This window comes from Ciconia boyciana, chromosome 6 (genome assembly GCF_034638445.1).
Source record: "Ciconia boyciana chromosome 6, ASM3463844v1, whole genome shotgun sequence".
NCBI classification, from domain to species: Eukaryota; Metazoa; Chordata; class Aves; order Ciconiiformes; family Ciconiidae; genus Ciconia; species Ciconia boyciana.
In genome coordinates, this window is record NC_132939.1 from 28129664 (window position 1) to 28149595 (window position 19932).

The 19932-nt window shown below is 56.2% G+C and overlaps 1 protein-coding gene across 3 annotated transcripts in view; it reads right to left on the reverse strand.

Moving 5' to 3' along the window:
* DGKZ (diacylglycerol kinase zeta) overlaps window positions 1-19932 on the reverse strand; it is a 45603-nt gene that overhangs the window by 8187 nt on the left and 17484 nt on the right. For 2 of the 3 annotated variants that reach the window (XM_072864844.1, XM_072864843.1), the window contains 23 exons: window positions 15507-15615; window positions 14711-14806; window positions 13823-13900; window positions 13423-13479; window positions 11136-11204; window positions 10614-10685; window positions 10176-10292; window positions 10012-10083; window positions 9625-9720; window positions 9261-9343; window positions 8527-8587; window positions 8011-8124; window positions 7468-7608; window positions 6891-6969; window positions 6538-6593; window positions 5403-5465; window positions 5100-5173; window positions 4876-4987; window positions 4397-4596; window positions 4005-4105; window positions 3789-3868; window positions 2264-2333; window positions 315-355 (listed from right to left, as the gene is read on the reverse strand). In XM_072864844.1, the coding sequence (XP_072720945.1) occupies window positions 315-355; window positions 2264-2333; window positions 3789-3868; window positions 4005-4105; window positions 4397-4596; window positions 4876-4987; window positions 5100-5173; window positions 5403-5465; window positions 6538-6593; window positions 6891-6969; window positions 7468-7608; window positions 8011-8124; window positions 8527-8587; window positions 9261-9343; window positions 9625-9720; window positions 10012-10083; window positions 10176-10292; window positions 10614-10685; window positions 11136-11204; window positions 13423-13479; window positions 13823-13900; window positions 14711-14806; window positions 15507-15615 (2041 nt within the window). Of the gene's footprint in view, window positions 1-314; window positions 356-2263; window positions 2334-3788; window positions 3869-4004; window positions 4106-4396; window positions 4597-4875; window positions 4988-5099; window positions 5174-5402; window positions 5466-6537; window positions 6594-6890; window positions 6970-7467; window positions 7609-8010; window positions 8125-8526; window positions 8588-9260; window positions 9344-9624; window positions 9721-10011; window positions 10084-10175; window positions 10293-10613; window positions 10686-11135; window positions 11205-13422; window positions 13480-13822; window positions 13901-14710; window positions 14807-15506; window positions 15616-16434; window positions 17217-19932 lie in introns of those variants that run through there. The other variant, XM_072864842.1, reaches the window with a different exon arrangement.

Here is a 19932-nt window from a genome sequence, read left to right on the forward strand (position 1 = left end):
CCTGGCCAGCCTTGCTACATTGCTATTCCTTATCTGGTCCGCTGTAGGGTCCTGCAGGCAGCTTCCTACCCAAGTCTCTGTGCTCCCACCTATGCTTCCTCCCTTTCCATGGGAACCTGGGGTTGCTGGGGCTGGTCCTGGGCCAGGCCCGTCACACCAGCCCTTGGGGGATGCCACAGGGCAGGGCAGTGGTGTGAGACCTGCGTGTCCCCAAGGCTGAGCCTGCCTGTTGGTCCATGTGAACGCAGGACACTCAAGTACCTTCCCAGCAGATGCTGGGTTGGGACAACAGTGGAGGACGAGGCCACACTCACCTGTGCGCGGTCTATCCTGTAGAACCGATCAGCCGTGGTTGCTGTAAGACAGGGACAGAGCGAGACAGAGTGATTCTTGGTGTGGGGTGAGGGAGACGGCCACTTTCTGCCACTGAGAGGTAGTGAACTATCCAGCCACTTCATGGCGTCCATGGAGGGCACAGCAAAGCAAAGAGTACACCCTGACAAGGAGCAGCCCCCTTTCCTTTGGGACCCTGCTGTTCTCTTTACCCGAGAGGCAGCCCCTTGGGCCTACAGACCACCATGCCCCTGTGCAACATGCCTTTGCTTGCTATCTCCTCCTTGATGACTCCTGGCAGGGAGCCACAGGGAAGGCAAGAACATGCCTAGCTGACACCGTGGCCTTTCTAGGGGCTTTTGGGTGCTTCAGCATTAGCCTGAGCAGACAAAGCTCAGCGCTATGCAGTGCACATCTCAGCATTCCCTTGCACCAGGTGAGGAACTACTCCAATTTAACAGAGTGCACCTCGTTGCAGAGTACTGACAAATGGGGCCACTAAGTGGGGCTGGGAGAAGAGGGAGCTCAGCCTCCTGCTGACTTGACTGAGTAAGGTCCCATGGACCACCACGAGGCCATGTCAGAGCTTGTGACTGCTAGGTACAATGGAGCACGCCACCACCAGCTGTAGATCCAAGCCCATCTCCTAGGATCGCAGGAGAGAGCTTCAAACCAGCCTCCTGCCTGATGCTGGCAGCAGCCTGAGTGCATCCCTCTGCTCATCCCTCTTCCTTAGAGGAGAGATCCCCCATAGCAGGAGAAGAGCTCCTTCAACACCAATGGAGCAAGTGGCTGTGCTGGAGCCAGACCCATGCAGCCACCACCCCTGGGAAGCAGGGAGAGGCTGGGGACTTACAGCATCACCAGGGGACAGCAGGACAAGCAAGAGCACAGCGCCAGGACAATTGGGTCCCCACACAGGTTGGCACTTCCCCTGTGTTCCACCAGGCTGCTGGTGCCTGCCCAGGCAAGGTTGCTGCGGTGGGACCCTTAGGGACCTGGAGAATTCTCTCCACAAACAGAGTGGAGATGGGCTGCAGCAGATGGGAGGAGTGAAAGAGCCCTGTTTATCCTGTTCTGGCTGGAGATTTACAGCCAGGGAGCTGCTGCTGAAGGCCTGTAATTCAGCTGCTTGAATGAGCCTGTGCTGTCTTGAATGAGGCTCTGGCCTCTTTCCTGACACATTTTCCTGAGCCCAGAACCTGCTAATGGGAGACTGGCAGGAAGAGGGAGAGCGGTCCTGGTACAGATGTCCTGGTAGTGACACCTGGGAGCAGCAGCGCCAGCAGTCCCGCATGGAGGGCTGGAACCCCAAAGGGAGAAGCTGCATCCTCTCTGCCTAGCACGAGGCTTCCCAGGCCCACTTTGCAACCCGTGGCTGTGCTCTGCTGTGCTCTATGCACCGCTACTGGGAAGTCAGGGAGATGAAGTGCCACCAGCAGTCATTTCTCTTGGCCAGCTTCCAGGTACAGAGGGAGAACTCTGGACCCTCTTGGTCAGTGAAAGCACAGAGAGGAGAAAGCTACTTTCAGGCAGGGGAGAAGCAGCAGCTGGAGCCCAGCAGGGAGCCTGCTCCCATATCCGCGGGATGCTCATGGTGAGCCTCGCTCCCAGCGTGCTGGAGCAGGGGGGCCCCCTGCCTGCATGACACAGGAGAGCAACCCCACCAGTCCCGCAGTGACAGGACACACGCCACCAAGCTGCCTTCAGCTCTGGGGACAGGAGACCAGCAGACACCCATTGCTCCACTCGTGGTCAGCAGCCAGAGACACAGCCTGGGGCAAAAAACTGCTGCACTCGGCTGCAAAGACCCCGACATCCATGAGTCCCAAGTCCCACATGGCTCTCAGTGGCTTGTCACTAAGGGTCTGTCCCCTCACTGCCCCAAATTCAGACACACTCAGCGCTCCCAGGGGAAGATGATACTCACAGTCCAGGAAGCACCACTTGGGCGACAGCTTCTGGGATGACAGTGTCTTCGGTTTGGCTCCATCTCCCTCCTGCATAAAAAGAGAGGATAAAGTCACGTCTCTTGGCCTCCTCATGTCTCCCCAGAGTGTCCCTCCTGCTTTGGGAGGTCCCTGCAGACATGGAGGACCACAGGCGCTTGGATGGAAAGGGGAACTGGAACACAGGCATAGCACACAGCGATGTGGAGCAGCATGGGACAGGCTGGAGCTGACACACACCAGCTCACTGGAGAGAGAGGTGCCACAAGACGAGCCCACGAGACCGGCATGGTGCACATGACAGCTGGGCCCAGGGGACAGAGTGAGGCCATACACACCTGAAAGAGCAGATGCTCTAAAGCAGAGGGCTGTGGAGGGAAATCCTGCAGAAAGGCAAGGTGTGCCGTTACAGCCTTTGTCTGGGCAGCCCCCCAGCCCCTCTCTCATCCCATTGGTGTTGCTTAACATGCTGCCATATCTGGCTTTACACACTGCCTGGCCAAGGTCCCCGGTCCCTGCCCTGCTTTGAGGCCAGAGCACAGTGGTTGCCCGAGAGAAGAGGCAAACCATGAGCTGACCGAGGAACACCAGCCTCAATGCACAGCATTAGAGGTTGCAGAGGCATCAGTCTACCAGGTTGATGCCGTAGGAAAGCGTTACCCTCTGAGCCTGGGAGCTGCTAGCCATGTGCCTGTCTGTGTGTCCTCACCAGTGCCTGGGCACAAGGAGGGCAAGGGACAGGCATGCAGAGCAAGGAGCAGATGCCAGTGTGCCAGCCCGGGCAAGGAACTGCAACCCAGCCCTGCAGGACACTACGCACATGCTGGATGGGATTCCCTCAGGCACAAGAGCCAGCTAACTGGGGACTGAGCAAGGTCCCTTCAGTCTTCTGAGAGAAAATCAGACTGAGCTGTGCAGCACCAGGAGGCACGCTGTGGGCTCAGAAGGCATTGCTCACCAGGAGCAAGGGTTACGCAGCCCGTGTCCAGGTCATGGACATGCACTAGCCCATGGGCAAGAGCACAAAAGTTAGTACTTGCAAATGAAGAGAGTTGGAGGGGGGAGCGACCCTAATCCAGGCACCCTGGGAGGGGCAGAGCTGTGCCAGGAAATACAGAGCCTGGCAGAGGGCTGAAGGAACACAGCACAGCAAACAAAGGGACAGAGGAAAAGCCTCCCAAAACACCCAGGGGGTGATAGGCCCCCATAGGATGTATGCTGGCTTTTTCCACTGCCCCATAATTTTTCTGGGCTACCGACACTCTGGACCTGGAGAACAAGGTCAGAAGAGCAATGCCGAGAAAGAAGCTGCCAGAGAGCAGGGAGCAACAAATCTTCCAGCTTGCGATCCCGCCTCCGCCATGGGGCGAAGGCAAGCCATGACCTGCTACCAGAAGCAGGAGCATGTGTGTTGGTGCGTGCAGGTCAAGGAGGCTTAGAAATCCCTTCCCTGAGCCCCTCCGTCCTCAGCATCCAGCTGTGACCACTTCCCATGTGAAGCCTCACCTCCTGCAGCCTCTCAATTTGGGTCCGGCACAACTCCAGGTCGCTGTCTCCTGGAACCACAATGATCCCCAGTGGCACAGCTGCATGACAGGGCACAGACACAACTCAGGGAGCAGCCTGTGCCCCATCCCCAACACCTCACACAGCCGAGCTGAGGGCACTGCTGGACTTGGGGACTGCGGTTCCCAGCCCCTGGTTACTCAGCTGGTCACTCACAGGCTTCCTTGAGCTTTTCCTTGTCATAGTGCAGTGCCTCGTAGTCGCGCATGCTGATTCGGCTCACCCGGATCCGCAGCCGCTCGGGCACCGGCTGCTGGCTGCATGAAGGGGGGAAGGAAAAGGGAACGGATCAGAAAGTGACAGCCCACTTTCTTCTTATCCCATTCACCCCTCCGAAACAGGCAAGAGCACAGACTGGGGTGGGGAGCTTGGCACCAGCAGCTTCTCCAGCATCAGGGTCTGGCCATACTTCTGTGACCTGAGCCCTTCCCAGGCCCTTCTTGAGAGATGATCAAAATGCCTCTGGGAGCGATGGATCAGTCCCATCCCTTCCCCCTCTGTCCCTTCTGCTTTGGAGAGGAGATGGCAGATTGATTTGAGGAACCTACTCATTGAGCAGAGGCATGGAGTTGCGCCGCTTGGTCTTCTGCACCATGTTGGCTTGGTTGCGCAGGGAGATGTGGATGCAGGAAGCCGCCAGCTTGCAGGGCTCTCCATCTACCTGCATGGGGATGGCCTTGGACGTGGTGAGAACCACCTGCCGGCACTGGCACAGCCGCTCCCCGTGGCCACCGACTTGCAAGGCAGCCTGTGAAAGGGTCCAGAGTGAGAGCAGAGCACAGACTGAGGGGTGGATGGGGGGAGCACCCATTGTCAGCCAGATGCCACAAGTAAACCAAGTTCTGGAAGGGATCCACAGAGACCAGGACATGACAGCACCTTGCCTAAATCTCAGAGAGCAGACACTGTCACACAGGCCAGCACTACAGCTCCTCAGAAGGGAAGCTGGGGGGCTGGCCAATGCCTGGTCAATGGGACCAGTCACTCCCCTCATTGCTAGCTACAATTGGCAACAGCACTGACTCACCAGGGATGTCATAGTGAAGCCAATAACTTCAATGCAGCCATCATCATGACGCTGCGGCTCGAAGTCGTGGTGCTCCCCGGGGTTGCCCCAGGGCATGGTGCCTGCGCAGTACCTGTGAAGGGATGGCAAGCGATGCATGGACACGTCCCCCCAAACCTGGGCAGGGATCTGTGGCATGGGGGTGAGGAACCCAGCAGAAGAGGTCAGGTCCTGGGGCTGCTCACCTGGGGATGTTCAGGAAGACCAGGCACTGGGGCTTCAGGTCCTGGATCTTGGAGGTCAGGTCTATCCCATCGCACTGAAGACAACATAGGGGCGTTCAGGCTGCTGCTTGGCCTACCCTACCTGGGAGGAAATGACCTCCCCCTCTGCTCCCCATGGTGACTGTCCTCCAAGCCAGGGGAAGCCAATGTCCTCAGGAACACATCTTCTCCCCAGTCCTGAGATACCCAGTGTGCCAAAGGGCCGCTCCTCACCCCTCAGCAGCTCAAGCCCCTCCCTGACCCAGAGCACCCCTGCATACTCACAACCAACTTGACGTGCTTCGCTAAGTCTTTGGAGCTCCCCGTGAGGAAGTCGGAGAAAGCCGTCTGCCAAGGCAAGAGACAGCATTAGCGCCCACAAGTGCACTTTCAGTGCAGCCAGGAAGCCTGCCACCAACCTTCAGACCTCAGCTGCGGAGAGCAGCAAATCCCTTCCTTGTCCATTGCCAGAAGCCCTCTCTTCTCCCCTCCCAAAACAACCTGATCCATTCCTCTGGCCATTTTGCCTACCAAAAACCTCAGAGCACCTTTAGTAACACCCCCCAGTATTCCCTTGCCAGCCCAGCCCCAGCTTTAGGGAAGAGCTGGCAAGGTGGGTCTCCTCTTGTGAGAGATTCGAGTCACAAGACACAAATTCAGTCTCAAGCTGCTATGAAGTACCATAAAACAGAGCTGATATTACTTTTTTCATCTAGAGTTACCAGGAGAGACAGTATGGCCTCTGTTACACAGATCCTAGGGTCCCCTTTGGGTTTAACTGTACAAAGAGGAGGGGAGACACAAACAGGAGAGATGTGAGATGGTACAGAGCAGCACTTGGCCTTTAGTACTGCTCAAATACTGGTCATCCAGCCACATGGGTAGGGAGGTATATTGAGGATGGGGGCATGGATGGACAAAGACAACACTGAGACACAAAACTCTGGAGGTGAGATACAGGAGGGTGGCATAATTAGCCAGGGAGATGTAACTGGCCCAAGGTATAAAATAAAAGACCGAAGTAGTGTGGGGACTTTATGCAAAGGCTTCCCATTCCTCTGCAGGGGGGACAGCCTGCCTCCCCACAGCTCCGGGGAGGTCCTGCCCGGGTGACGGTCTGTGAGCCAGAGAACAAGAACAATAGTGGCAGGAGATCAAGACAGCAACTGTACCGCAGGCCAGAGAGCAAGCTGTACCGCCAGCAGCGCTAGCAGCCAAAGAGGAGCTGTGACTCCCAGGGCTGCAGACTTTCTCCAGCACCTCTCCAGCTTCGGGGAGGGCTCAGCTTGGGTGCACGTGAAGGCCTGTTTAACTCGGATGAGTGAGTTGAGGGTGCGGACATGAGCCGGGGCCATGCCTATGCTCCAGCTGACGCTAAGCCTGCTATGAAGGCATGCCCAGATATGCTCCACGCACTCACCCCAGCGTAGAACATTTTATTCCGAAAGCGGCTGTTGAACTTCTCTGGGTTGGCCTCTAGGGAAAGGAGAAAAAAGTCCAGGTCATTGGCCTGCACATGGAAATACTTCACTTGCCAGCTCTCCCCAGACACGGCCCTCCAGCCAGCCTTGGCCAGGAGGCAGCCCCCAGCTCTCTTCCTGCGCAGGCACCCCCCTTCCCCCTCTGCAGCCTGCACTTGCTCCTCAGGTTTCACCTCCAGCCCTGTCCCTGGGGCAATCCTCTTGTTCACTTTCCTGAGGAGTGTTTTATGGGCCCACCACTGGGGCACCCCATCATCACAGACCCTGCCCCAGCCCTGCCACCCCCCCGTACCTCGGGATTCGTGGAACTCCAGTGTCACGCGCGCATCAAAGCCAAGGCTGAAATAGTTATTAAAGACATCCAAGGGGAGCTGAAATGGAAAGGAGGAACGAAGATGAGGCTGCCAGCGTGTGGCCACAGCAAAGACGAGGTCACAGAGCCATGCACCGTGCTCATGAGGCTGAGGGAGCGGAGGCTTGCCTTCCCCCCAGGAAAATACAGAGGTCACCAGCCTGAGATGATGGATCCCAGCTCCTAGGGGCAAGGGACATGGCCCAAGGGGACACATTCTGCTCTCCAAGATACCTGCAATCACTCATGTTTCTGCTAAAGAAACGGTCTCAGAGGGGACTGAGCTTATACCTATTGCAAGCTATGGTTAAAAGCCTCTGGTGAACATTTAGTTCTGATCTCTACATGCCTCGCCATGAGTGCTACGGGTCAGAGCCATGAGGAGAGGAGTGGAACTGGAGCAGGGAAATGCCAGCCCAACACCATAGCCCCAGGCGCTAGGGCTGCCTGAGCCAGTGAGAGAAGGAGAATGCAGACCCCCAGCACAGGGAACAAACATGGAGAGGAGGTGTCCCACCTTGTCAGCGGCTGCCTCATCCTTTTCCTCAGGGTTTGCGTCAAGGTTTGGCTCCACGTGGAGGTTCCAGCGATCAAGCTGCACAATGTTCCCATCTTCCACGTGCGACAGGATCTTGGAGAGGGGCTCATCTGTGTAACCCTGGTGAAGAGCAGGACTTGGTGAGTCTCCTACCTGCCTCCCACAGAGATGTCGTCTTCTTTGGGAAGACATCCCAGAGCAAAGGATGCAGAAAAGATCAATTCTACTTGAATGTTCAACGAAGTGGGACTTCAAATTTAAAAACAATAAAACTTCCTTCTAAAAATCTCCCAGTTTGAAATAATGATTGCTTTTGTTAATGTCCTAATATATTATAACCTAGTTCAGAATAATTCAAATGTCAGAAGAACAGTAACATCCAAACTGCACTTATTTGTTCATCTGTAATTAGGGAAAGTCAAAACAGCCAGCCAGTGCAAATCCCCACCCGTGTGTCTGGAACTGGAGTTGAAGCGCTCAGCCCCCTTCTGTCAGCAGTGAGCTCTTCTGCCTGTCACTTACCCCACCCCAGTTCAGCGTCCTGGCCAAGTCGTTCCCTGTCCCCAAAGGTAGGATGGCCACAGGAGGAGGTGGGTTGAGGCGCAACTGGTCCAGAATGGAGAGTATCCAGCCAACCTGCTCGAGCAAGAGAGCGCAAAGAAACAGTTGGTTATTTCAGGGACTGGCAGCACTAGCGATGGCAGAGGACCAGAGATGGGGTCCCCTTAGCCACCACTGAAGCTATTCAGAGTCTTTAATGCTCCAAACAGTTGCTGTGGGAGATACCAGTAACCCCAGTGAGGACACTGGTCCCCCAAAACAGCAACAAATCCAGACAATGCCACAAGACATGCCACAGACTAGCACTCCCTGGAGCAGTGCACAAGGGGATCCACAGTATCCAGTGCCACCAACTGGACCACGGGCACAGTGCACACATTTTGCCCCGTTCTGGATTACAGCGAGGAGGGCTGCTGCTGGCACTGGAAAGGCCTGGGGTGAAGGGTACTGCAGGCACAAACGGGCCAGAGGACTCACCGTGCCATCTCCCCCGCATGCCAGGATCCGGAGGTTGTGGACCTTGCGGTACAGCTCCAGCCTGCAGGGAACGGAGAGGGTAAGGAGGGGAGGGAAGAGGCACTGAAGGTGTTACGCAGCGGCTGCAGGAGTCTCTGCCCTCGCAGAGCCCATAGCATTCACAAAGCCATGTGCATGTCTCCCCATCACCACAGCAGTTGACAGCAGCAGGCAAAGCCACAGTAACTTTGGCTTCACCAGCTCTTGCAGAGGAAGAGCGGGGCATCCACAGTCCACGTACATGTAGATAAGCCAAAATGCAGCAAGCAGACAAGACCCACGCGACATTAAGAGAACATAATGAACTAGATTTGGGAATGTCACCCTAAAACTGCTTCCCACACAAAGAGACTGCTTAAGGCTAGGTCTCTTTGCCACTAGCTTAAGATTACACCAGCCCTCCAGAAACACTGCAAGGCCTCCAGAAACACTGCAAGGCCTCCAGAAACACTGCAAGGCCTCCAGAAACACTGCAAGGCCTCCAGAAACACTGCAAGGCCTCCAGAAACACTGCAAGGCCAGGACTGGCCGCAAGGTATCCTAGAGAGGCCTCTCAAAGCATGAACTCGTTGGAGGTGCCTTGCATAATGGAGGTATGGAGCATCAGGTCTCCACTAGCTGCAGAAAGAGCTCTAGGGAGGAATCTCTGGGGCAAGGATGGGGGAGAAGAGGGTGCTGCCCCCATCAGTACTCACGCCTCCTTGGGTCCACCCTGGCTGAGGTCGAAAACTTGCCGTGGGTTGAGATACCACATGAAGGATTGGATGATCTTGGCTCCCTGTGACGACAAGAAAGACTTCAGCACGGAACAGGGAGTTCCCAGTGGACAGAGGGAAGAAGGCACGTGGTCTCGAGGACAGGCCGAGACAATGGCGTTCTGGGGGGACTCAGGCAAAGCCTGGCCTAGGTGGGAATTGCTGGGCAGCAAACTGGCATTGCAGAGGTTGCCTTGCCTCTTCTGCAGCTGGGACATTACCAAAACTATGCTGAGTCCTCAGCAGCCAAAAGCAACACCCCCATAGAGATGTCTTTGCAGGGACACGTAGGACAAGGCCATACCTGATTCCCACCGCTCTTGGGGTTCACAAACACCAGCAAGGGCTTCATGAGAGGAGCTGGCATGGGCTTGATGACAAAGGGTTTCCACCTCCCTTCCTGCAAGAGACACCGCAGGTCCTTCAACAAACCTGGGGAAATGCAAACTCCCACCTCCAGCTGAGCCCTAACATCACACATGGTCAGGAGTGGGAGGAAGAGAACATCCCAGCCACCCCGTAAGCCTTATAGCTGGGATTTGCCCTGCCAGCAGGCACCCTCCCTCCACCTCACCCTCCTTAACCTCAGCGCAGACCCCACAAAGCGCCCTTGTTTCCCAGTCCCGCTCTTCACTGGCCAGTCCCTCCGCCGTTCCAAGACAAGGTCATTCCCTGTTCCCGCATGTCTTACCTCAGCCCCCTTTTTGCTGGATTTCCGCTTGAACGATGTCCTCTTCTTCTTCTTACTAGATTTCAGTGGATTCTAGAGAGAAAAGAAACAAACCCCAAAACTCAGTGAGGAGCTGCTGGGCAAGCAGGAGTTCTGAAAGAGCCACAAGAGCTGAGGTGAGTTACCTGGGGCCGTCGGACCCGCAGAATCCAGGTGGGAGGAACGACGACAGCAGCGTGAGCCCCCAGCGAGCAGGGCTCTTCGATGTGTTGCAGCATGAAACATGACACTTTGCTGTGATACTGGGGAAGGAGAAGAGGAGAGACAGAGAGAAAACTTAGCTGCTCAGTTTGCTGGGGACAACCACCTTCTCCTCCTCCCAGCTCCCCTATGCCAGTGCAGAGAGAGCTGGAGGAAACCATGCAGGAATTTTGTAATGGGAAGGCAATGAGGATAAAGTTTCTTATAGGAACTTCCAGCTATCATAGTAAATCGCAGCCTCTCCCAGTAAGAGGAGCTGTAAGGGTAGACTGCAGAGAAGCAGCTTGGGGGGTCCTAGCAGAAAGCAGAGGTCATTAGATGCAGAGCAGGCTGGTAAGATGTTCAATGGGGGCTTTGCTCACCGCTTGCTTGCACCAGGAACAGCTGATGGCTACAATCTCTTTACTGTGGAAGGCAAACTTCTGCTGGAAACCCTGTAAAGGGAAGGATAAGAGGCTTAGGGAATTCCCTTGCAGCTTTCTACCATCCAACAGGACTTTCCCACCACCAAGAGAGACATTAACAAAGAGAGTTGTCTCCAGAGCAGCTGGAGCTCTCTAGATCGCTGTCAGATAGTCCAACCACCACTACAGCACCAGGGAGGCCACTGCACTCTGCAGGGGTGTCCCTATTGCCCAAGGAAAGCATGTCAGGAAGACAGTCCCCTCCAGGATTGACTGGGCCCAGGGGGAGAACAGCTCTGTGTGGGAAGCACTTATGTAGTGCTTCACTGTGCAAAACAGGGCATGCATCTTGGTGTTGCTGTAGGCTGCTGCCACCGAACAGGAATGGTGGGATGTCCCTGGTCCCCAGCCCTGTTCTTGTCTCTGGTTTGATCTTAGCTTTCCTTCAGGCTGAGAAAAAAAAATGAGATGCCCTCTTACCTTGCCACACTGCCGGCATTTCCCTTCCTGCCGCCTCCGGTGTACCCAGTGATGCCGGACAACTATGGGCTAAAGGGAAAAGAAAAAAGAGAAAGAAAAAAAAAAAAGAGGAGTGAAAGGCCCAGCATGTGAGGGAACGCAGGAACAGGCAGGAGGAACAGACCCAGGCCAGCCAGGATCTCTGCTCTTGCAGCAAACCCACTACTCACATGCACCAGCTCCAACCCTCTGGGAGAAGGCAAAGCCAAAGAATCAGGGGGCAAGAGGCCAAATTAAGGTGCTCAGAAAAGAGGGAATTAAAACCAGAAAAACTAGGAAGGAAGCGAGGGAAACTGAAGACTGAGAATCACACAAAGCAAACCCAATGGAGAGTAGGGAAGCAGTAGTGTGGAGCATTACTTTGGTCATAAATCACATCTCTATCTCCTAACATCTCTGACCAGATGCCCCCAACGCCAGGTGAAAAATATGCCAGTGGAAGGAGTGAAAATCCCCAGGGAGACAGAGTTTGCACCCACAGCAAGAAGATGGCAGTGCTCGCAGCTAAGCAGCGAACTGCCTAGTTCCACGTTCCTTGAGGAGAGGAGCAGCCCCAAAGCCCTCCACACCCACTTCACCCTGCTGTTTGCCCCAGGGGAAGTCCTGCCAACCTGCCTCAGCCCCTGCCCGCAGGGAGGGGAGCAAGGCTGCTCACAGGCACCTTCTCTCTGTCTGCAGGCTCACGGTGGGTGAGGGCTGGGACTTGCAGGAGCAATTGTGGAGGCAGAGAAACGTGACAGTGGGATCTCTGAGCATTGCGGAGGGACAGAACCTTTGCACTGAAGTACCACATTTCCTATATCCCTCCTTCCTCTTCTAGCCCTGGATTGGAAATGGCACTGCGGGAAGGGCAGCAAAGAGGGAAGAGGGAGTGCAAGCTCACAGCCCGTGAGGTAGGGCCCAACACCCTGCGCTTGACAGCTTTTGGAATCATGATGATGATAGAGGCAGAACCTGGCAGGAGATCTGGGTCAGCTCCAGTGTCGTCTGCTCTGAGTGCAGCACACAAGAGGGGATGAAGAGTCCTGCTGACTTTAGTGGATGTTAATCCAGTGGCAGCAGAAGGGCAACTATGCCCTGAGCTCAGCTCTGGGTCCCACCAGACACATGTAGGGAAAGGGCTGACCCTGAAGGGGATCCCTGGCAGCACAAAGCCCAGAAGAGCACCTTTCTAGGGAAACAGGAGAGAAGAGCCCTTGGAGGAACTGAGGAGTGTCAGAAAGACAGGATGGAGAAGCAGGGTTTGTGAGTAAAAGGAAGAAAACCAGGAAAGGGCAGGGAGAGAAAATTTGTAGATGTTTGAGAGGAGGAAAATAGACAGAAGAGTGAGTGGAGGCAGAGAGTTGTCAGCAGAGCTCAAAAAGTAAGTGAAGGACAAATAAGGGAGCTGGGCCAAGAGTGACATGGCAAGGAGGCATGGCAGGAGAAGCAAAGGAAGAAAGGAAGGTTTAAAGTGATGTTGAAAGCTTCACCTTACCAGGTGACACTGGCATTTCTGAGCAGGCAGCCCTGTGTTTGAGTACCTTTCCCCTACTGCGTCTGCTGTGCCAGCACAAACACGGTGTGGGGGCAGCAGCCGTGTTACCAAAATGGCCCATGACTGAGCCATCCACACCCACCCCAGAGCACTGCATGGGCTACCCGGGCTCCACGGGCTGGAGGGTGAAGCATGAAGGCTGACAAGTGCTTCCACCAGTGCAGCTCAGCAGGCAGGTCCCAGGCCACTGCTTATGCCCAGGACATTAAAACATGGGCTAAAGGGGTCTGACAGCACCACTGTGGGCATCTTCCACTGTTACATGGAGTACCTGTGGCACCCAGGTCAGGGCTGAGCAATAAAGCAAGAAGCGAGCCTGTACTGCTCCCTTCCAAATTGTGTGAGACTTGGGGAACTGCTGTTTGCCACAGCCTTCTCTACTTGCTTGGGGACCAGCACAAGGGGGGAAGAAACTCTCCCAGGAAACACTGTTTGCAGGTTCCCCCCATGCAGGTGCAGGAGCTTTAGAACATGCAAACCAGCAGATGCTCTGCATTTGCTGCCTGTGAGCTCCTCACTCCTCACACCCAGTCTACGCTGCTGCCTTGCAAAGAAACATCCCTTTTACTGCACCATCCCCTTGGAGCCAGGAGGCAGCACAATGCCTCCACTCTGATGGGCAACAGGCTGGCACCATCTGATGCTTTTGCCACCAAACTGGGAAGGCGAGGAGGGGTCAGACATGGGCAGTGTGCCAGGCACATCTCTTACCTCCCGTACGTTCCGGGATCCTGACTCCCTGAAGGAAGGTTTGCAGCGGAAATTTATCTGTAGATTGAACACACATGAGACGAATCAGTAAAACCATCATACCCAAAGGAAACCTACTGGAGTTTATTTTACTACAGCAGGCCCAGAGCCTCTGGAGATATTCAATGCTTGCCATGAAACCCCTCACATATCTCTGTTACTGAACAAAATGGGGCCTGGGGTCCCAATCATGTCACTAGATGCTCCTTTTGGTATTGTCTCCTCAGAAGACCCCTCTTTGCAATGACACATTGCAGTTCCCCAGTCTTCTTGTGTTTCACTACCCAAGAGGAAGGGCTGCCCAGGAAAAGGCTATTACAGCTTTGCGAGCCACAGAGAGGGCCTAACAGGCTCTACTCACTTTCTCCAGCTGTTCAATGCAGGGTATATGCACTACGATCTTGCAGGCTGCACACTTACGCCTGGAGAGAGGTTTTTGCTGGAGGATGAGAAAAGAGGAGGAAGAACATGCATGTGAATAGCAGTGTTCAGAGGCTGGCAAGCTCAGCCTCCCATTACACCTCCTTCATATATTTCAGGATGCAGAACAAGTCCTATAGGAAAGTTATATACACCTAGACTCTTTGCAAGTAAAGGGATCTAAGCATGTGCCTAGAGCAGATGCTCTTGAGCCTGTCACAGAGTAGGGCGGTGCTCTCCTGCTGCTTAATCAGTCCTTGGCCTCTTCTGACAGTGCCTGAGAGTACCGTGGAAGCTGGTCTGGGAGGCACTTGCAGGGCTCCCATGGAAAGCCCTGTGGGCCAGCACAGGATAGCATCAGTGCTCCATGTCCATACCACAAGCAGGAATGAGTCTGCAAGCCGGGAGGGAGAACTGCAGCAACCCTGTAAGATCAGTGCGGCCTGCAGGGTCAGGAGGCAGCAGGCCTGGGTCTCCAGCACTCATTTTTCTCCTCTACTGAAAGGTCTTTCCAGGGAAGCTGGATTCAGATTCTCCCTCTAAGGGTGTGAGATCCCAACAGCCTCTCCCTGGAATATCATCATATCACCTCCAAGTGAGCAGCAACCCTGCGTCAGGTTCCTATTGCAAACTCAGCACCAGCAGAAACTGGGGACACAGCCCTCCAGCATGCAGAGGTAGGAGGGACACACTCCCCCCCGGCAGCCCCCCAGGCCCCCGCGCTTGCCCTGGCAGCAGCAGCAGGGTCTTCACGGTGTCCCTGCCAGGTGGCAGCACAGCCTGCATCTGTGGCCCTTGCTGGAGAGGTGGGTGACCCCCAGTGACTCACCAGCAGCTTCGCCATACAGTTCTGTTCCCCAACGTAGCAGAAGTCCCCAGAGACATTGGTCTCAAACCAGATGTGTTCCCCATAGACCGCAGTCTCCTGAAAGGCACAAGACAATGTGTTTCTCTGAAACACATGGGCCATATGGGCATCCAAGCCCCTCAAATGCTTTATGTGAGGGACAAGATACTGGGACAAGGCTGGGGGGTTGGAGATAGGTGTAGGCTGGGAGACAAGATGCACAGAACAATGAGGGCCAACATCTGGACAGAGGAAACATCATAAAGCTGCCATCATGGCCCACCTGTTGGAAATGAGAGGGCCCCAGGAAACCAGCTCCAAGACCCACAGCCCAGTTGCAGTGTCCTGCACGTGGGGGCTGCTTCCATCACCCCTTGAGAGGAGACATTGGGGCAAATTCAACACAGGGGACTCTCCTGAAACAGCTTCTGTTCTATGACCTGAGGACCTGCCAGGCTTTGCCTGCGAAGGAGCAGGGGCTTGCTCTTGCTGCTTGGCCCCAGCCACCAGAAGACCTCGGCTGCCAGGAGCAGAAGAGCTGGCAGTGGAGTAGCTATGCCATCCTCCCAGGAACCACCTGTGCCTGCACAGCCTCTCCTCACAGCATCGAGGGGTGCTGCCAGCAGCACAGATGCTGGCACCAGCTGGTGGCAACGGTGGAGGCCATAAATGTGTCAAAGCTCAAGTCACCTGGGAAGCCTCAGCCTGGGAAGAGCCTGCTGCTTCTTGGCCAGGAGCCCATCCCATGCAATGCCCAGCAAAATGCGCTACAACTTACACTCCAGTCCACAGTGCTGCGTATCTGCCTGTCCGAGTCGCTCCTCACGGTTAGCGCAGGGTTTGGCTGGGCTACCATGTGCTGGAGGCTGGACTTGGCAATAGCTTTCCTGGAAGACATGGGATGGCTGGCTATTAGATCAGGGGAGGAGGAATGCAAGGCACAGCCTGATTCTGGGGTGGGTTGTGAGGCTGAAGCAGAAAAGCACCCTCAGGACCAAGCATCTGGAAATGAGGTGAATCCCCAGCACTGCTGGCCGAGGAGTACTTACTCCTGCGAGGCAGCCCTGCGGAACAAAGAGGTGCTGGCAAATTGCTGACAGCTCAGCTAAAGACACCCTGCACCCAGCAAAAGGCATGGCCTAGGCCTGCTGGGTCAAAGCCCTTGGGGATGACAGGTCCATTGCAAAACAGCCTGGGACGCTCCACCAAGCTGCGGTGGTGGGGCTGCCTTTGCAGGGACAACCCAGAGCCCTTGCCCCACAGAGGTTCCCTGCAGCTCTCCCATATCAAGGCACCTCAGAGCCTGGGGCATTTTCTGGGACCAGCACAACCGGCTGGAAAAAAGAGCAGCTGTTTGGGGCTGGCAAGCTTCTCCCAGATGTGCCAGGGTGGAGGAAAGGAGCGGCAGAGCCGGCCAGCTGGAGAAAGTGTGCATCTCCAGCCCACAGCCAGGCCTGCCTCCTCCCTCTGGCCCCAGGCTGGCAGAAGGGGATGCCTGCAAGCTCCAGGGGCTGCGCCGAGAGCACCAGAGGCAGCACCGGCCTGAGCGGGAGATGCTCAGGGGACGTGAGCAGCACTGCAAGACACTGATGGCAGCCAGGGCCAATGGTGCCACGCCCCTTCCCTCCTTCCCCGCCAAGCCTAGGTCTGCACCCAGCCTCCCCTCCCCAGGGCATCACCCGCTCACATGCCGCCGCCATACATACAGCAGCCGGGGGCTCCAGCCGTCCGGGGCGGCGTGGCAGGCGGGCTCTGGTCCCAAGCACTCGGGGAGGGCGGCAGAAGGGTGCCCGGCTCTGGCCACCCCCACGCAGTGCTGGGCCAGCAGCCGCAGGTGGCCAGAGGCGAGCAGCCCAGGCCCGAGGGCATCGCTGGAGCGGCGGCGCTGGCTGAGGCGGCGGTAGCGGCCCGGCAAGCCGTGGGCAGCCCGGCCGTACATGAACTCGGTGGGCAGGTGGTGGGAGGAGGTGCGCCACAGGCAGCGGGGGCCCCGCGACAGCAGCCTGGCCTGGAGCGGCCGCAGCCGGGGCAGCATGGCCAGCCACCTCTCCTCAGCCCACCGCTCGCGCCGGCCCCGCTCAGCTCCCGCCACCACACCGCCGCCGCCATCCTCCAGAGACTCGGATCCGGAGCTGTCAGCCCTGTCCCGCTCCTCTCCGGTGGGGACAAGGCTGGTCAGGAGGATGGAGGGACCCACCAGCTGGGCGTCGGTGGCTCGTGTCCGGCCCCCGCGCTTCGTCTGCACGGCGAACCTGGGGCTGAGGCAGGGCGGCGTGGTGCTGGAGCGGCGGCGGGGGCCGGCGCGCCGAGGCAGGCTCAGGCAGGAGAGGGCCGGCAGCGGGGTGCCCGAGCCGCGGCGGCGCTGGGCCAGTGAGGTGGAGGGCAGCCCCACCTGGGAGCGTCGCCTAGCCTTGCCCGTGGGCACAGCCACCGCGCTGGCACGCCGCGGGCCCTTCCTCCCAAAGTGCCGCCTAAAAAAGGTTTCCATCGCGCCCGGACAGCGGCTGTTAACACAGAGACCAGGAATTAAATAGGCTCCCCTGTGAGTCCCTGGGCCGGGCTGCGGGGTCAGGGCAGGGGGGTGGGGGGACAGCAGGGGCCAGAGGGCAGGATCGGGGAGGGGGGGCCATGGCGATGCCACCCGGGGTGCGCAGCAGGGCTGGGACCCGCTCACTGGGTAGATGCACTGCTGGGGCTCCCGCTCCCCACAGCTCCTCCTCTCCTTGGGTTTCACAGCTCAGCTCAGGGTGCTGCAACAGCAGGCCAGGTGTCACTGCCTGGGACCCTCTGCGCCCCGCGCTCACCGCTGTGGGATCAGCACAGCCCCTGCATCCCAAAGTGCTGATCAGCCCTGGTGACTACCCCCACCACTCTCCTTTCTTCCCTTGGCACTGGCCTGCCTGGTTTCCCTGCGGGAACCACACTGCCTAAGCACCAGCCCCGCCAAATTTGCAGCAAATCAAAACTAAACCCTTGCAGATCCTAAAGAAATGAAACAACCAGGCAAGTAAAAGCAGGACAGGCAGATTTGGTAGAAGCTGGCTGGGAGAGCTGCAGTAGAGCAGAGAAGGGCTACGGAAATCATCCCGTCTGTCCTGCTCAAACTTCCCTCTCCTGGTGGAAAGAGCTTTACGGGGGCTCTCGAGCTTTCCCTGCCCAGCCCTCAAAGCTTGACAGGCTGCCTGGATGTTGCAGCAATCCGTGGAAAGCCCCATGCCACAGGTGGAAGGTGCCACAGTGGTTTCAGTGCTGGTGGCTCGGCATGCAAAGGCTGGAGTGGAGGAGGCTCAATCTGGTGAGCTCCAGAGCTCCCCTCCTCCAGAGCTAGTGCTCCGCTTCCCAACCTCCAACTGCCACCTCTCTTCAGCCACTAAATAGAGAGGATTTAATCAAGGGCAACTCAAAAAAACCCACCCGGACCCACAGTTTGGTGGAAGCAAACTTCTGGCTTTTCAATTGCTCCCAAGGCAGGGGACTCTGGATCATGGCAGCCTGTAGGCACACACAAGCCACCACCATCACTCAGCAATCTCCATGCTGTACAAGGCAGCACCTCTACCCATCACAAGGGTATGGGCACACCACTCACCGCTCCACTAAGGCTGGCACCTGCTGCACTCACTTCTACCTTCCTCCCTTCTCATGCTCTTTTATGTACTCGCTTGCAGGTCAGCAATATCAGAGGACCTTCAGGAGAATACCTTGGCCCAAACCTCCACTGCCCTGAGGTCCATGCGAACAGGCAAATTTGTCAGAAGCTTCCCTTTTTGTTTGGCATATGCATGTACGATGGGACATACGTGTTACTTTCTGGACTGCAAACTGAAGCTTTTGCTTTGTGCTTGTACCACAAGCAACCCATTGGGACTCATCTATTTCTTTTAGATGAGTACAAAGCTGAGTTTATATTTTTAGAGAAGGCCAGGCTTGGTTTGGTCTCCTCCAGCCTGGTAGGCAAGGAAGCCAGCTCTTTAGTTTCTACAGTCTCATTGCCATGCCTGTACCCAGTAACGTAGCATAAGGAGGGAAGGAAGGACAGCAATGCCCTCCAGAGAGCAGCATGAGGGCAGCTAAAGCCTGGTTGAACTGAAAGCAAAGACTAAGTGCCACCTCCTCAGAGGGATTTCTCAAGTCTCACCACAGCAAGCAAGGCAGGTATTTGGTCACCAGCAGGTTAACTATCACACCACCGAGGCCTGTGCAGCTTTGCAGAGGGCAAAAGCACGTTTTGCTGATCACCCTGCTTCCAGCCTGTCCCTGACACTGCAGTGCTCTGTTCCTGTTCCTTCTCCCCATCATCTGCAGGATGATGCACAGTAAATTGCATCATTACCAACAGGTGTTAAGAATTGTCTGAACAAATAAAACATGTTAAAAACCCCAAGACAGAACACTGCCTGGGTGTGGCATGCTACAGCAGACCCTTTTTGGCCAGCTTTAGCTGCTGGGGGAGACGTACTGTCCAACTACATCCCAAATGAGCTGAATGGATGCTCCCTCCTGCCCCAAATATTCCACTAGCATGAAGCTGCTGTACTCCTTGCTGAGCTGCTGCTGTGGGCAGGAAGATCTCTCAACACAGCTTCCTTCCTTTTTGCACCACAGTCTTGTGAAGAAATCTGCTAGAACAACCTTGGCTTGACATTTATGTTTGGGTACTAGCTGATTACGGTCCTTTTTATCTTCAGGGCTGTCTGCAAGTGGCACATGGACTCACGCTCTGGCCACCAGTGGGGAAGGTTATTACCAGGCAACCATCTGACAGCCCACAACAGCAGCACGTGGCAGCTCAGATATGATGGTGAAGATAACCCCATCTCTCACAACTTCCAATCTGAGCTCCAAATGGTGTATCGCAGGTGTTGAGAGCTGCTGCTGGTGGAGCAAACAGACTGACTGTTGGGGGTGCCCAGGGTTGATGTGCACCACCAGAGGTGCATGCAGAGTAGCCAGGGAACACCACACTGGGCGGAAAGGAGCCCGAGAGGAGCTAAGCCCTGGAAGCCCCTGGCCTAACACCAGCACATCTCTGGGATCTCCACTGTTTCTTGCCATGACAAGACGAAGAAGAGCTGGCACCTGTGGCTGCTCTGCAGACGGCATTGCTCAGCTCAGTTAGGTAAGGAGGCTGGATGGAGGAAGCCTGGCATTTGCATGGTGGGAGGGAAAGGAAGTACCGCTGCACGCACTAGGATATCAACTCT